This window comes from Mya arenaria, chromosome 6 (assembly GCF_026914265.1).
Source record: "Mya arenaria isolate MELC-2E11 chromosome 6, ASM2691426v1".
Taxonomy (NCBI): Eukaryota; Metazoa; Mollusca; class Bivalvia; order Myida; family Myidae; genus Mya; species Mya arenaria.
Genome location: NC_069127.1, coordinates 58,153,334 through 58,171,244, shown reverse-complemented (window position 1 = coordinate 58,171,244; position 17,911 = coordinate 58,153,334). Strand labels below are relative to the sequence as shown.

General features: G+C 33.8%; 1 protein-coding gene across 1 annotated transcript in view; it reads left to right on the top strand.

The window, feature by feature from the left end:
* Nucleotides 1-17,911, top strand: part of LOC128238547 (dystrophin-like) — a 177,955-nt gene that overhangs the window by 147,610 nt on the left and 12,434 nt on the right. The window contains exons 53-65 of the mRNA XM_052954580.1: nt 823-952; nt 1,570-1,721; nt 2,513-2,647; nt 5,465-5,595; nt 6,072-6,166; nt 9,896-9,956; nt 10,233-10,369; nt 10,748-10,952; nt 11,749-11,834; nt 12,326-12,483; nt 13,118-13,284; nt 14,254-14,365; nt 15,140-15,276. Of these exons, the coding sequence (XP_052810540.1) occupies nt 823-952; nt 1,570-1,721; nt 2,513-2,647; nt 5,465-5,595; nt 6,072-6,166; nt 9,896-9,956; nt 10,233-10,369; nt 10,748-10,952; nt 11,749-11,834; nt 12,326-12,483; nt 13,118-13,284; nt 14,254-14,365; nt 15,140-15,276 (1,706 nt within the window). The remainder of the gene's footprint in view (nt 1-822; nt 953-1,569; nt 1,722-2,512; nt 2,648-5,464; nt 5,596-6,071; nt 6,167-9,895; nt 9,957-10,232; nt 10,370-10,747; nt 10,953-11,748; nt 11,835-12,325; nt 12,484-13,117; nt 13,285-14,253; nt 14,366-15,139; nt 15,277-17,911) is intronic.

Sequence of the window (17,911 nt, the reverse complement as noted above, 5' to 3'; positions counted from 1 at the left end):
ACAAAGCATAAACTATATGTCTGTTGCCTTTTACCCATACATACATGCTGTAGATTGATATGACCACAAAAGCCATGCCAGTAGAGCATAGGCCCTTTTGGGCCTCTTGTTTTAGGAAATACTGTATTTGCAGAGTTTTGCACCATCTGGTGTCTAGTCCCTTTAAGCTTTCAGCCTTCAATACAATTACTCTTAGAAAAAATTTGATATTAAACCATAAAAAAGAATAGTTCAAGGACCAGGACGATCGGATTATAAGCTAAATGTTGAATGGCTTCCCAGTACAAAACAAATTGTAACTGAATATTAGATCATTCCCGAAGGGATTTCGCGAGTCAAAAAGCTTAATGATTGCTATGCATGCATTTAGGAGAGTCATGACTCAGATCTTCTGTCAGTTTAAGATCAATATTCACTCTTTAGTGTCCTACCATATATTCTGATGTTGAAGTCTCGATACATTTGCAATTGGAATAACTGGTATCAGTTTTAGGATTTATTCATTAATAGTGAGAACTTGTGTTAATCCTGTGTTATTAATTTTTATTAAAATGATCTGGAATAATTAATGATGATTTTAAGTTGAAATCATCTCCGTTTCTTGGTTTCAACATATTTTATTGAGCAAAAATAATCAACATTTCAATACAAAATCTCAGTTTCTTGGAAATATTAAACAGAATAATTTTTGTAAAAGTTTGTTTAAAAAAGTTGAGCCACTTTTAAGAAACCTTCAATAAGAAAGCAAGGACAAACTATTATATATATTAAAAAACAACAACAACATTACAATACAAACAACATTTTATTTTTTCTTGACAGAAATTACGAGACCATTTGAGTGTAAAGCGTTCACTCGTGGAACAGACATTAACTGCAGGACGTCAGTACCTTCAAGGGGAAGGAGAGGATAAAAGACTCTCGACGGACAGCGGCGATAGCGCTGATACAGGTATTGTTTTAACAATTAGTAAAATTTTATTTTGTTTTGCCAATTTTTTCCGAAATTGTCGGATATTTCTATACTTGTTAATCTTGAGTCAGGATAGTTGATGTCACACAATTAATGACACGGGTGCATACCTTTTTGCTGTGGTATATTTAAAAAAAATTCCTAATGGTCAATGTTTTGTACAATAAAGAGATTTACTGGTTAGCGCAGTGGTTAGCGCTCTCTCTTCTCACTTCGGCGACCTGGTTTTGATTCGCGGCCTGGGCGCATGTGAGTTTGGATTGTGGTAACAAAGACTGACGAGTGGGTTTCCTCTGGGTACTCCAACATTTGATGTTGATATTGACTCTCCAATTTGCTTTAAAATTGAAGTTAAAAGGGCTTCTAAAAAGCCATTTTTGCTTCTGTAGAAGTAAGCTTCATCCCCTATAACCCCAAAATGGGGCCTAAAATGCCACCAAAAAAACATTGCCGAAATGGTTTTAGGCCTTCAGCTGCCAAGTCAATCACACCCCTGAAAGGTCTTTTTGAAACGATCACTTTTATTGTATAATAACTTGTGGTGAAACTTAAATCTATTGCCTTGAGAGCAGTTAAAGGCATGTTGAACTTTTCAGATGAGACGAGTAGTTTGGAGAAATCACCGGAGCGTGAAGCTCGTCAGCTCGTGAAGAAGATCCGACGTCAAGTTCGTCTGCTCAACAGGAAGTGGGTGGAGCTAAACCAGTCCTGCAACCAATGGCAGGCAATCCTTGATGAAGTTTCGGAGGTATGGAATAAGTTTAACATCTAGTAACAGGTTTCTGTGCAGATCTTTATAGTAATTGAAATTATCCAAGTGTCAGATTTTTATTATTTTGTGAAATATTTGTTTGAATTGTATGTACTTTAAACTGTGAATGAATACTGAGTTAGGGAAATAAGAAATATACATCCGAAACTGAGGCTAAGAAATAGCCTTATTTTATACCTAATTTATACCTCCAATTTATAGGCTCTCATTTTCAACAAGCAGTATGACTGTATGATATATTTCCGTATCAGTAAAACACGCACGTTAAAATAAAACCTGTAGTTATTCTGTAAAGTACAGTTCACAGGTACCATTTTAAACCTATGATAGACACCGAAACATGTGAAAATGTTCCTAATGAAAATCAGAATCGACATGATCAATTCTTACAAAAAAACACCTCAAAATGCTGTCAAAGTCAGATATCAACCCCTTACAATTAAGATATTTGGAATGAAGAAGGTATAAAATAAATAAGTTATTTAACATTGTTCTGTACAATACAGGATATATTTGGACCAGTACAAAGAGGGGAAAATCATATTGGATTCACCTAACGGTTCTTCCAATATGGTTTTCCCAACTGTGTACTCGTCCAAATATATCCCGGTATTATACAGAACAATATTATATAACTTATAATTATCGTAGAATGATGAAGTAGTTAAATATCTAGTATTATTATCACATATATTCTATATTGTACATGTGTGTTTCAGATTACCATGTGTTGGAGTTAAAAATCCTACCCATACATTAAATTTCAGAAAATGACATACTTCCAAGATGCGCTTGATGACCTCCAAGAGAGCTTATCGCGTGCCGAGGCGGAGAAAAATACCTGGCCCCTCATTGCAGATATTCTTATTGAAAATCTGCCGTTTGAAATTGAGAAAACAAAGGTAAAAAATTTGATGCCAGTCTGATTGACTGTCTTTGCTTCTTGATACCTTAGGAATTAATATTACGGGGTTAGTGGGCGACCCGATATGAGGGCAAAAGAAACCATATCAAGTGAGAGCGAAGCACGTACCCAAGAATGGTTTCCTGTGTACTTTTTATCCCATATCGCGTCACCTACTAAACCCATGATATATATCACGTCGACAACCTGTTTACATTGATCAACTTATGGGATTTTTTTGATTTTTTCATAGGAAAATGGACGCCATTTGGGTACAATATTATTTACTGGCCCAATATGGAAAATAATGAGGTCCTGCATGACCAGTTCTGGACCAATGGCATTGCATCATTCCTGTGTGGAGGCGTGATATTTATAATTATTATATAGATATGAGCATTGTCAATAAGAGGAGTATCAAGCTTATTAGTTTATATTATTTGGCAGTAATTAAATAATGGACCCGTTGTGAGATCAGATATAGCATATATTAAGAGAAGCTATCTTATGAAAGAGCATAATTTGGGGGCAACTTAATTTAATTATGCCCAAGGTTGTCCAGTTAGCACAGTGGTTAGCACACTCGCTTTTTACCAAGGCGACATGGGTTCGATTCCCGACCTGGGCGCATTAGAGTTTGTTTGGTGGTTGCCAAGCCGGACAAGTGGGTTTTCTTCGGGTTCTTAGGTATCCCTTACAACACAAGACCACACTCTCGCCCAATATCATGCCAACGAGAGTGACTTAGTATAAGTTAATATAATTTTCTTCACAGTCGTTGTAAAATAAAAAAAAGTTGAAACTAATTATGCCCCAAGGTACCAAATTGTTCTACTATTTTATGTCTCTTGGTATCTGTTAACATTAAACCCCACTTATTATCATACGATCAATTTTTCAATACTTTTATTCTGTTGTTGTTGTTTTTTGCAAACATAAGTTGAATTGCAAGGCTACGCTAGGTTTATTGGATACTTGTATTCATTCAAATTTCTAGATCTTATGACATTTTGTGGTATATGCTCATTGGTAAGTCAACGGCACTCTCTGAAGAGATTTATGATTAGCAAGATTGCCTAAGTCCCTCTTCTGTGATCGTCCTTTACCAAACTTGGTTAATATTTTGTTCCAATTGGCCATGAAATGTTTTTAAGGGGCTCTTTCTTTCAGACATACCGGCAAGCAGTTGTGCCAAGTATTCAGCAGCAAGAAGACACAATAAGTGTCAAGAATGTTCTCCCAGCCTTCATGAACAGTTCTATGGGACGTTATCATATCAGGGTTCGAATATATCTTTGAGGAGCACTCGCAAAATTTTGCGAGTGCATTTTGAGGCAACTCGCAAAATGAAAATTCAACTTGCAATTTTATTATTTGCTTTTTTCCCTTATAATATTGTCTAATTAAAGTAGAAATTTACACCTAAGACATATTATGAATATTAAAAAGTATCAATCTTGAGTGACTCAACTACTAGAACTTGTTGATGGCTAATTCTATTTGGGGGGTACGGAAAGACTCATCTGATGCTGGCAGCTTTTTGATAACAAAGCTGTTCAATAATTTGACACTGTTCACTTTGTATATTTACCCTCGGCATCGGGTAATTTAATACCCATTCGACATTAGCACGCTACAGATTTCATTAAGTCTGTAAGTATTAAAATAAATAAATTTGAAATAAAAAAAGCAACAGTAAATGTAGCGTGGATACTTTGGACCATGAAATATATCAATCAACGTAGTCTATTCATTTTGACAGTTGGGCGAAAATATATTCAAAGGATGATGGGGTTTACATATAGTGCGCAGAAGCGCTAAATTTAGCCAATGATTGAGCTAGGTGATTACGTCATTCGTATTCACTATGTATAATGCACGCCTCGGAGCATCCCGGAAAGATTGGAGATAAAACTCCTTTTCTGTATTTGTTCTATTTTTGAAAACTTACTAGAGCGTGACTCCGTACTGTCTTCTTTATGCTGGTAGTGTAAACATGCCACTTATGGGCTGTTTACACTCGACTACGTAGCGGAGTTAAGTTCATGTTTATTCTACTTTCCTTTTAACATTTTGTGGTCTAGAAAAAGCCACTCGCAGAATTTTGCGAGCGTGAATAAAAGTCACTCGCAATTTGTAAATGTCGCTCGCATTTTGCGAGTATGCAAGTCTAAATTCGAACCCTGCATATGCAGTGATAACAGACATTTTATTCATTCAGATATATCAGCAAGCAGTCCCTCCAATTCAAGGACAGGTGGACTGTGTAACTGATCATAGGCACTATTTATTGTCTCTTTAAGGGTAGTTCTTGTGGTGGTATTTGTCAAATTCAGTAATGAATGTTGTTTTATTCCCTTCAGAGATAATAGCAAGCAGTCAATCTCATTCAAGAGCAGGTGGACAGTGTTACTGATCATTGGATTTGTATATTGTCTCTTTAAGGGCAGTTTTTGGTTGTATTTGTCGAATCCAGTGATGAATGTTGTTTTGTTTTTCCATTCAGACATACCAGCAAGCAGTCAATCTCATTCAAGAGCAGGTGGACAGTATTACTGATCATTGGAAATATATATTGTCTCTTTAAGGGCAGTTTTTGGTTGTATTTGTTGAATCCAATGATGAATGTTGTTTTGTTTTTCCATTCAGACATACCAGCAAGTAGTCAACCTTTTCAAGGGTAGTTGAACAATGTTAACAGTTATGTCAATAACTTCTATGCTGCAAACATTATGTACTTTCTCTTCATGAGCAGTTATTGTGGTGTTGTTTGTCATATTCTGTGATAAATATTTTGTTTTGTTTTTCCATTCAGACGTACCAGCAAGCAGTGGCTCCTATTCAAGGGCAGGTGGACAGTGTTAACGATCACGTTAACGATTTCGAGGCTGCTAATGTTGTACTTTCTCACGTAATCATTCATAAACTGGAAGATTATAAGACAAGGTTGGTAATAGATTCTAGTAATGTACTAACTATGACAAATATAACCAGGTATTTTCTATGTAAAATCTAAAGCTTCCTAGGATGCTGGCGCTATTAAAGCTGCATTCTCACAGATTGACCATGTTAACAACTTTTTTATGTTTTTTGAATGAGCCAACTGTTGTGCAAATGTCTGGGATCCAGTAACACAAGACTGCTGACAAAAGATCAGATCACAGTTTTTCTTATTTACATTTGAAAATTGATGTTTTATGGCTAAAAGCATTACTATCGCTTTGATAAAAAAAAAAAAATTCGGGCGTCGGTGATATTGTGTCCAAGCCCTGTGCGTGCTGACATTTGATTTGGAAGTGAGAACAGGCTGAACATTCAAAACAGACTAAAACATCAAATTGTGATGCAGTGAAATATCAAATTTATTTCACTATAAAATAACCAGAATGCATATATAATAAAATATAAATGACCATTTTCAGATGGAAAGAAATCCAGTTGTCTGCAGAAGATCGACTAAAGAATCTACACGATGCCTTACGAACATTCGGTCCAAACTCTCAGCATTTCTTAGCAGGTGAGAGATAAAAAAATGTAACATTGTTCCCTATAAAAATGAAAAAAAAAAACTCTTAAAATTCTAAAATCAAGTTGTCGTCTGAAGATTTGCTAAAAAAATCTATGCGATGCCTAACAAGCTTTCAGGTGAAACACTCATTTTCTCTTGTGTAAAAAATGATGTCAAAGTTAGATGACATGAAGTAAAATGAATAAGAATGGGGGAGTGAGCATGGTGAATGAGCCCTTCTGAATCATTAAGATATTAGTTCTGGTCATCTACCTGCCTTAGAATACAATCTTATTGGCTGACACATTATGTGTCAATGTGAAATCTGATACAGTGAGTATGTATCTGAAAAAAATAATAGTTTAAATAACCTTGGTTGATTATGGGGGTATCCTTCACCTTCAGTTACAATCTCACTGAAGTTTCAAATATGTCATCTAGAATTAAATCCTATCCTCTTGGTATTATAAGAAATCTTTGTAAAATAGTCCTTGGTTGTTGTAGGGGGGTATCGATCAATTTCAGATGAGATTGTTTTCCAATGTGACACCTAGAATCAAATACATACCAATCCTCTTGTAATTACAACACCTTTTTGCCAATCAGTGGTCTTGTGATAGTGATATGATCTCCTTTATATAATTAGCATCTGATAGCTGCTTACACTTTCAACTACAATTTTCTTGGATAATCAAGTTCTGTTGCCTTGATTATAGAATTATTCTTGTCTTACTGTAAAGAAATCATTTAAGCTCAAAGTTGCTTATATTTCCCAACTTTTTCTGTAAAACACTTTTGGCTTGTCTGTTAATGTTGTCATCATTGTTGTTGAAACTGTTGTTGTTGTTTTCATGGTCATTGTTCAAAAACTTTTTGTGTTTTCATAAATTTGAACTAAAAACAAAACATATTTGCATGAATCTTGGTATTAACGTTTCTATTGTTAAATAAAACTCACCAATGTGGCAAGTCCAATCACTGGGACTAAAGTAATTTGTTGAGTTGTTTCCCTTGATTAAATTTAAAAAAAAATCAGATTATAATTAATTAGATTAAAATGTAATGAGCATCATCTGTACCCTGTAACCCAGTTTGTGTGCTTTTATGTTAAGAAAGTCCCATTACCCTGGCATAAGTATTTTTAATTTATGTCCCTTGATTATTTGAGAAAAATAGACAGGAATTGGTACCCAGTTAAGAAAGTCCCAGCACTCTGGCTAAAGTATTTAAAAATGTTTCCTCTTTCACTCTTCTGAGAAAAATAGGCAGGCATTTGCGCCCAGTTAGGGTGCTCTGATGTTTAGAAAGACCCATTACTCTGGCTAAAGTATTTCAACTTACCTCCCTTGTTTTTCTGAGAAAAAAAGACAGGCATTGGCACCCATTTTTGTGCTCTTAGTTTTATATTTGTGACAATATAAGCTAACTGTGTTATAGTATTGTCATTAATCGATGTGAGCATATAAGACTGTATTAACTACCTGAATTGAAAGAAGGAATTACTGCAGACTTATGTGTACTCTTAACATTTAATGTGAAAAAACAGCTGTGTGAATTGATCGGGGATAAAGCATCATCTTTCTTATATAAAGGTGACATGCCATTGATATAATACAAGAGCAAGCGACAAGTTTTCATTCCATAGATTGCCATGTGTTTGACAGAACATCATATCTGTAACAAATATTGGTTGTGACTATAGGTGATTGTGTGCCGGACTTACTTAGCTCTTTCTATACATTCTCTTCCAATTGTAAGGAAAAGCTGAAGAATTAAAAGGCAAAGCTTTTGAAGCAGTTTACATATATTTATAAAATATATGAATCTAATAGTTTGTGATAATGCAGTTAATGGAATATTGTAGTGATAAAAAGAAATGTATTTGTTTAAAAGGTTAATACAGTCGAACCTCGTTGGCTTGACCTCTCAGGAACCAGTGTAAATACCTCACGCATTGAGGAGTTCCAGCCAAGTGGGAGGGAATGCTTACCTTCAGTATAAAGAAATGATAAAAGCAACAATCAGCAAATCAGATATTTATTTGAACTGTTACCCTCTGTTCAAATTTATATAATGCAGTATATAAATAGTGATAACTTAAAGGGACTGTGTTACAGATAAGAGGCACCTAAAAAAGTTTTTTTCTGTAACGAATCTCAGGACAATTATCTAATAGAATGTGTTACGCTTTGATATCATAATTGTAAAAAGGTACCAAAATGTAAAAAAAAAAAATGTGTCGGAGACCAGGTTCGAGCCCGCGTCAAGTCTGGCCTCTTACTCACTGAGCTACAAAGGCTTATTTTAATCGGGTGACATAATTAAGCTATACACCTACCTCGGTAATGTCACGTGATAACACCAACTAGCCAATCACGCATAAGGAATGAATTCTACCTGGTAGACATACCCAGTAATCTTTTTTAATGGAAAAATATGAAATAATTGCTAAACTTAAATAAATTGTAAACTATGTGGTACTTCAGTTAGTAAGTTTCAATGCATTGTACACATTGATGCCAAGTTTATGTCAGTTTTCGACAATTTTCTTCTTTTTTTACTATTTTATCATACGTGAGACAGCCGCTTTAAATATGATTACTAAATCTGACTTTAAGTCTTACACGATATCTTTAAAGATTTACATGATATCGTGAATGTCTTACATGATATCTTTAAAGACTTACATGATATCGTGAATGTCTTACACGATATCTTTAAAGACTTACATAATATTGTGAATGTCTAACAAGATAACTTTAAAGACATGCATGATATGGTGAATGTCTTACAAGATAACTTTAAAGATTTACATGATATGGTGAATGTCTTATAAGATATCTTTAAGACTTACATGAAATCTGGAATGTCTTACAAGATATCTTAACCATATTTTTAAATTAATAGTGCATCTGAGTCAAATGTTGCTGACCTTTTGATTGCGTTTATTTCAAAAAGATGTGAAAACCAAAAAAGCAGCTTATGTCAGTGACATTTATATTTTATTTGGACATTATGGTTACAAAATCCTTTGAGTAAAATAGACGGAATATATCATTATGGAATTATCAAGGATGTTTTGTGCTGAACGTAGCGGAATGTCAACAGTAAAAATTGGAGTTAATTTGAAAGGTGAGTATTTAATATAACTTTGAACCATTTGTCCAAGATATATAGATACCTACGCAGGAGTGGTATATTATTGTTCTTCAACCCAATTCAGATCCTTTGAATATATTCAGGAATGTAGCTAGTGATATGCCATTGTCAGCAACCACTGTTCTTTTTTTCGTTACACTTCATACATACCGTGGGACAATTTACTGACAAAATCTTGTTTTAATGAATATGCATGAGGCAGGAGAGACAACTCTTCTTCCAATGAATTTGCATGTTCACTAAAATAAATTTCAATAGCCTTACATTTGTTAGTAGACTCTGTGGCCTTGTGGTCTTGACTACTGGTAAAAATTATTGTACTGAGCAGACGGACCTGGTTCAACTCCGGCAATCGCCAGGATATTTTTCAACTGTAAAGCATCTGCAGAACCAATGAAACTGCCTAAAATTAATTATTCATGATTACGAGATTTTCGTAGCCAAATTGCCCATGGTACACAACGAAGCATAGCCTGTGAATCGGGGGTATCCGACAAGGGTGATATGCTTAATTACATCAGCTGTGATAGTGGACAATTGTTAAATAAATTTTAGAATTCAAACACTTTTTTTTTTCAGCATCAGTCGAGTCACCTTGGGAACGGTCGGTTGCAGGAAACAAAGTGCCTTACTATGTGAAGTTAGTATTTTAAGTATCTTTCTTTCTTGTATGAGCTACAAACTAATTTCTTTGAAAAGAAAAAAAATGTTTTACTCATTGTATTAAGTATTTCTCTTAAATGAAGCAGTGACTTGCTTTTGGAATATATTAATTATACCAAGAAATGACCTGTATTGGACTTTAGCTCACGACCTCTATGGCGAACACACATAGTAGCGAAATGATGGTGTCCTTATGGACTGGGCAGAGAAGGGCCAACCTGAAATGCAAAATATTACAAAAAAATAATTTCAGTCACAATTCGGAGACAACTCATTGGGACCACCCGGAAATGACCAACCTCATGGATGCACTGAATGACCTCAACAACGCTCGATTTGCAGCTTACCGGACGGCTATGAAACTAAGACTGGTGCAGAAGAAACTCTGCTGTATGTATATATGGATTATCAATTTCTTTTAAACAAAATGGTTGTTATTGAAAATAAGCTACGATACTTTTAAAAAGTTAACTGATTATTTTGGTAGATTATATTGCTTTTTGCATTTCAGTTAACAAAATAATCATAAGTAAGGAAATACGTTTTTTAAGCAGAATGATTATCTATCTGTATAAACAAACTTAGCTTTTTTCTAGAAAATAAATTATATTTGAGATTAAAGAGGTTCTCAAACTTTGTTTGTAAAAAGATTGAGTTCACAACTGTAACAGCATTATTGAGTTCTGTTAAAAAAACACCATTAAATATAAATGCCGCATATCAGGACTGGTCATTGGGAAAAATCATATTTATTTTATTGTTTTTCAGTGGACCTTGTAGACTTGCAAGTTGCCACAGAAGAGTTTGAAAAACAAGGAATGAAGGGACGTAATGATAAACTTCTTGACGTTGTTGAGGTGATTAACTGTGTAGCTGCAATGTACGAGGCTTCGGCACGATCTCATGAGCAACTCGTCAACGTCCCGCTATGTGTCGACCTCGTTTTGAACTGGCTCCTCAATGTTTATGACGTGTAAGTTGTTCTTCTTGTAACAGTGTTGATAACTTCATTGTATACATGTCAGAAGAAGTCAATGCATTAAACACCAAAGGGGGGTAATAAATGTAACTCTTTACATTTGTTTAAATAATATACAAATGTCTGTTGTTAAGTTTGTTATTTATGTATATCTTTATAAGTTTGTTGTTTTTGCTGATAAGAATTTTAGGTATTAAATTAATGCTATCAATGAATTAATGAATCAAACTAAAAATTTAGATATTAGATATTTTTTATATATATTTGTTGCTTAAATATGGCTGTATGTTTGAAAAAATGTGGTCTATTAATAATTAATTAACAAGACTAATTAATTAACAAGACTTTAAAAGTATTTTTATTTTATTTTTCTAATTCTACATGTACAGTAACTGAAAAAAAAAGTTGACACCGATTGTTCTTAATTTCTTTTTATATATATTCAAGTTCTAATGAATTATATCCTTCTGATTCAACTTTCGTCAACTGTTCATAATATCGCTGTTTCAACGTCATGGTTGTTTATTTTAAAATCTTTACAACTCTCTTCATGGACACAGTTATGAACTGCAAAACGTCTTTCAAATATTGATACGCTGTTTAAGCCGTGCTCATGTTTTTAACTTTTTATATCAACACATCATAAAATATTGAACCTAAGTGAAAGTAAGTGAAAATGCTGTTTACAACGTTGTGAACAACCAGCCAAATTGTCTAGCTTAAATATAAGTGGTACTTGTTAACTGTTCGGTTTTGATATAATGTGAATCTTGTGAATTTTGTTTTCTAGAACTCGAAGTGGGAAGATCAGGGTGTTATCATTCAAAGTTGGCATCGTACTCATGTGTAACGGACATGTCGACGACAAATACAAGTGTAGGTTTCTACATTTTCTTTTCTAAACGGAGTTGTTCATGTACGTGACAGTTTAATTTAGATTATAATTGATTGAAATTCATTCAAATTATTTACTAGATAGACGTAATTTGAAAGTTGATGCGCCTACTGTTACATATATATGTAATTAATAGCCAATTCGTTTAATGTTTAGATGAAAAAGTTGTCATACAGTTTAGATAACGCAAATTGGAGCTTCGTCTGGTTGCTTGTTTGAGGTTGATTATCAGATGTTGTCAATGTCATCTATTTAATTGTACAATATTATGTTTCATGTGCAATTATTTTATTTCTTTATTGATCAATTGAGTGTCCCATTCATTGTTGCTGTTGCTTAGGTGACAATGTGAAAATGGGCGCTATGTCTAATGTGCAAGTTTAACTAAGAACAAACAAATAAAAAAGTTATCAATTATTGGTTAAGGTCTTTTATGGTGGGTTTTGATGAATAAGAATAATTAAAATTCTAGTTCTGTTCCGGTTGATTGCTGACAAGAACGGATCTACTGACCAGCGAAAAATGGGGCTGTTGCTTCACGACTGTATGCAGTTGCCAAGGCAACTAGGTGAAGTGGCAGCATTTGGTGGAAGCAATGTTGAACCTAGCGTGCGGAGTTGCTTTGAAAAGGTAATACCTGTAGTTAATTTTGCAATGTTTAATGATCTAAATAACTTTTATTAATCACAATGTTTTTTGGTATAAATTACTTCTATTAATCGTAACTTCTTGGCAATTTTTATATTTTCGGCTTAACTTGAGAAATAGAGCGGTACAGTTATCACTATACAGTTGTTTAGGGTGTGATGTTCTTTTTTTTTTTGAGGATTATATGTCTCTCCATGGCCTAGAGTGTAAGATGGGTTCATTACAAACCAAGTGTAGGTCTTTGGTGGATTTAAGGTTTACCATGTTTCAGCAGAAACCCCGCGCGCGAGGGTTGGGATGAAACGTTTTTACATGAATGTCCCTGATAGATGAGTTTCCCCCCACTTCAGTATAACAATATATAGTTATATAATATATAGTATTCATTCACCGGAAATCCTTTGTGCATAGTGAGAAAAAGTAGTTCCATATGCACACTTTTTTATCTTTGCCTTGGACCAAGAAAGAATTTTTAGAAGGGATAAATATTAAAAAAAAATTGGATCCACTTATCTGCTGTGGGAGAAAAGTATATCACTCTTGATGAGATATTTAGTTGTGCGTTGTGCATTTTCTAATAAAGGCATGCTCTGAAAATTATTTTGATGTTCTACAGGCCAACAGTCGACAGGAAATCAATGTGAACCAGTTTTTAGACTGGTTGAGACAAGAGCCCCAATCTCTCGTCTGGGTTCCCGTCATGCATCGATTGGCAGCGGCTGAACACGCCCGACATCAGGCAAAGTGCAATATATGTAAAACAATACCAATCATAGGTCTCAGGTGAGAGAATTATGACAATCTTAAGCATTAAGAGCATTTTAGAATTGTTTTTATTCAAAGACAGTCACTGTTGGTTCGATATCACTTGGTTTGATTTCCTTGTTGGCTGGAACTGGATGAATGTAAATGACCTATTTTGTTTTACTCTGTATAGGCTAACATTCTCACTTGGCTTGATATTCGCAAGGCTTGAAGTATTTTCGTTGGTCCGTGGAAAACCGAGCCAACAGGTTTTAACTGTTGATATGAGGGCTGTTGAGAAAAATACCTGAATGTTTGAGAATTAGTACAAATGAAGTTAAATGCAATCCCTTCGGAAGTATAATAATTATGTATTTCATCAAACATAACATCTAGATTTATATTATCTATGACTACACTTCTATCAATGCATACTCGACGCAGGTCAAAACCATCTCAACATTTTTGAAAAAAAAATATGATTTTGGAAACACAATATTTTGCTTTGGAAATTTCCGGCTAAAATATCTGATGTATTTAGTGTCACATGTTGATATCATTTCCTGAAAAATTAAAATATTTTGTAAAAAAAATCGGCAAACTTTCTAAACAACCCTCTTAACATTCATGGTCATTCAATACAAAAATTATTTAACAATTCTTCTAAAACTGATAATAATGATACTTCATCAGTTATAAACCTACATTTACAAATATAATAAATTTCTTGTTGAATGATCACTAAATTGAGGGTGATTTTATCAGCTATCAGCTTTCGTCAGAATCAAGCTTAGATAAATAAGTATAAACTTAAACTACATAATTATGTAAAACATCACTATTTAGCTCTTGACATGTCTTGATTTATGATTATATATATATACATGACATATGTGCAATGAACATAGTACTTTGTTTACTAAACATAGAATTACAAGCCAAGATGATAAATAATAACTCTCTTTTTTTCTTAACCAAATTCAAGATTGCCTTCCCTTTCCATGACAGGTACCGTTGTCTACGATGTTTCAACTTCGACATGTGCCAGAACTGTTTCTTCTCAGGGCGAAAAGCGAAACATCACAAGCTCACACATCCCATACAAGAGTACTGCACAACTGTGAGTACTGAGTACTGTCCACAGAGGACATTTGAGTTTTAAAACTTTTCTTAGTACTGTTTACAGAGGACATTTGAGTTTAAAACTTATGAGTACTGTACACAGAGGACATTTGAGTTTAAAACTTATCTGAGTACTGTACTTAGAGGACATTTGAGTTTAAAACTTATCTTAGTTCTGTACACAGAGGACAATGGAGTTTAAAACTTATCTGAGCACTGTACACAGAGGACATTGGAGTTTAAAACTTATCTGAGCACTGTACACAGAGGACATTTGAGTTTAAAACTTATCTGAGTACTGTACACAGAGGACATTGGAGTTTAAAACTTATCTTAGGACTGTACACAGAGGACATTGGAGTTTAAACTTTTCTGAGCACTGTTTACAGAGGACATTGGAGTTTAAAACTTATCTGAGCACTGTACACAGAGGACATTTGAGTTTAAAACTTATCTGAGCACTGTACACAGAGGACATTTGAGTTTAAAACTTATCTGAGCACTGTTTACAGAGGACATTGGAGTTTAAAACTTATCTGAGCACTGTACACAGAGGACATTTGAGTTTAAAACTTATCTGAGCACTGTACACAGAGGACATTTGAGTTTAAAACTTAAATGTGAACAATTTTGTGAAAAATAATAGATGAATCAAACACTGGAAAAAGCGAAACACCTTGTTTAAGACTGATTTTTATGTGTAGCTTAATAGTTTCATGAAATGCCAATGAATGAATATATATAGATTTTTATCCTATCCTGTTTTCTTTAGACCTCTTCAGGTGAAGATATTCGAGACTTCACAAAGGTCATGAAAAACAAGCTGAGGTCGAAGCGAAGTTTCCGGAAACATCCCCGGCTCGGTTATCTCCCAGTGCAAACCGTCCTAGAAGGTGATGCTTTAGAAAGGTAATACATTTATAGCAATTTTTAAAATGTATCATATTCGTGGTACTTCAGTTTTACAGAATCAGTGATTTTAAATAAAGTTTGGCAAATCATGTGAAGTGTTTAAACTAAGATACTGACAGTTGGAACCCTTTAATAAAAGTTGATATATGCTGACATTATCACTTGCTACCAATCGATTTATTAAAGGTTTAAATATCCATCAGATTGGTATGAGGCCCTATGGCTGAGTGGATAAACTATAGGTTTCCTAAAAAAAAATTCTTGAATGTAAACTGTCGTGTTGTTGTTGTTTTTTACATTAAATGTATTTTTTCTAAAATTTAGGTATCAAAGAGTAAGATAATTATAATATTAGTGTTTTCAGAACGATGCATTAGTGGGCAAATTATTTTTGGTCCCAATTTCTCGAAACTTCTTGAGCTTGACAGGCTTATTATAAGTAGCTTATTTCAATTTGCTGATATATGTACATACTTTAATTGATTTTTGTTGAATGTAAAATGGTTAATTGTAATTATCATAAAGATAATTCCTATCTCAAGTATCAAAACTCTTAAAGAAGGTAATATTACGCTAATTATTGAAACACAAAAATAGTGAGCTTTATCTTAATCCTGTTATAAGGGACTTGCCAAGCTTCGAGAAATTGGGGCCTGTGCTTTGGCTAACTCCCATGTTTTTTTCAGGATCTATGGTAACTTAATAAACATACACAAAACCATTAGGGACACATTCAGACTGATTTGAGAATGAATTACAGGGAATCTTAGTTGCAATTTTTTGATATGAGGGATTATAAAACGAGAAACCTTGCATGATCTCATGTCTGATTCCAGTTACTTCATCTCATGCCCAACAATCGCTATTCAAAATCAATACACACTGTTATTGGATCAGCTGCATGTTCTTGTAGCAGTGTTGAGAAATGTACAGTCACTCATCTCGGTGTTCGCTATAAGGGAATTCTTTAAACTTTGGATTGCCTTCAATACGTTTTTTAGTTACGCAGTTTCATAAGGAGAATATGATACATAACTTTATTTGTTTTGTTGAGAAAGATTGACGTTCAAGTCTGGCTTTAAGAAATTACTATTAAAAGAAAATGTTTAAAATAGTTTCATTATTTTAACTTTGGAAAAATGGGATTCAAAGTGTTCATGCTTGGCATGAGTAATTGAAATTATAGACAATTTGATGTTATCTTAGGAATAATGTTCATAGCTTAAGACCTTAGATGAGATTATTTGTAAATCTTAAGGACCTTGGATATTTGCGCCATTATTAATAATCATCAATGGAAATTGTGTGACTCACATTTATTTTTACTCAAGTTTGCTGAGTAATTTAAATAATATATACAAACATTGATCTTTACTGGATTGGTGATTCTTAATAGTTTTCATACACTTGAAGTTAGATACTTTATTGGATTGTGGGATGGGAAAGTTCCAATGTTCAGATGCAACATGCATCCAGGCGATCAAGTTTGAGGATTATTGGATATTTGATTACATCAGCAGTGTTGGGATCATGGTGTGTTCCCGAGTGGAATGTTGTAATCGATAACGTAATGTTTGTTTAAAATTTTGTGACAAATACGTAACTCTTTTACATAATCCAATATTATACAGTTGTCTTTGAACTGAAGTATTGTAGACTTTAACGTGATGTTGGTTTTAAATTTGTGATAAATATTTAGTTACCTCATTGGCATTGAAGACCATTATTATGTAACAACTGTGTTTGGAGGTGAATATTGGAATCAATGATAAAAAGATGGTTTGAAATCATGTGACAAACATTCATTAACTTCAGTGGTGTAACACGTACATAGTGGAATTTGGAACATTTTGGATACGTACCTGTGGAATTTGTTATCTATTACATGAAGTTTGTTAAAATTTTGTGAGAAATATTCAGTAACCTCAGTTACACAGAGGAATTTTGTCATCTGTTATGTGAACTTTGTTTCAATTTTGTGACAAAAATTTAGTTACTATTCAGTAATGTTACGAATCATGTCATCATAATACAGAGTGGAATTTTGTAATCTGTAACATGAAGTTTCTATGAATTTTGCAACAAACGTTCAGTGACTTTAGTGGTGTTATGGAACATGTCATATACGGAGTGGAGTTTTATAATCTATTACATGAAGTTTCTTTAAATTGTGCGACAAATATTCGATGTACTGCTGTGAAGGTTGTTCTTTGTGTGACCATTTCACTAACAGCAGTATGGGGATAGAATTTCTCATCAATAGGTATGAGTTATGTTTTAAGTCAAGGTTTTGATATCATTTATATATGACTATTGTTTTATCTTATATCAGTAAGATATTCAAAGCAGCTAGGATTATAAGACATGTTTGCGTATACCGATTCCAGGCTGAATTTGCACTTAGAAATATCAATCCTCTTTCCAACAAAGCCCGAAAATGCATTTTATTCTTGATTATGTGTTTAATGTCATTGATGAGTTTGGCTCTGCACAATATGTAGCAAATATCCAACCCCTAGTGGTGTCCAAATAGGATCCAAGTGTTAGACTGTTACTATCGATTTTCAAATGCAGCATACTCATTTATATTTGATTTTCTATCCAACTGCACAGAAATATACAGCAGCATCGG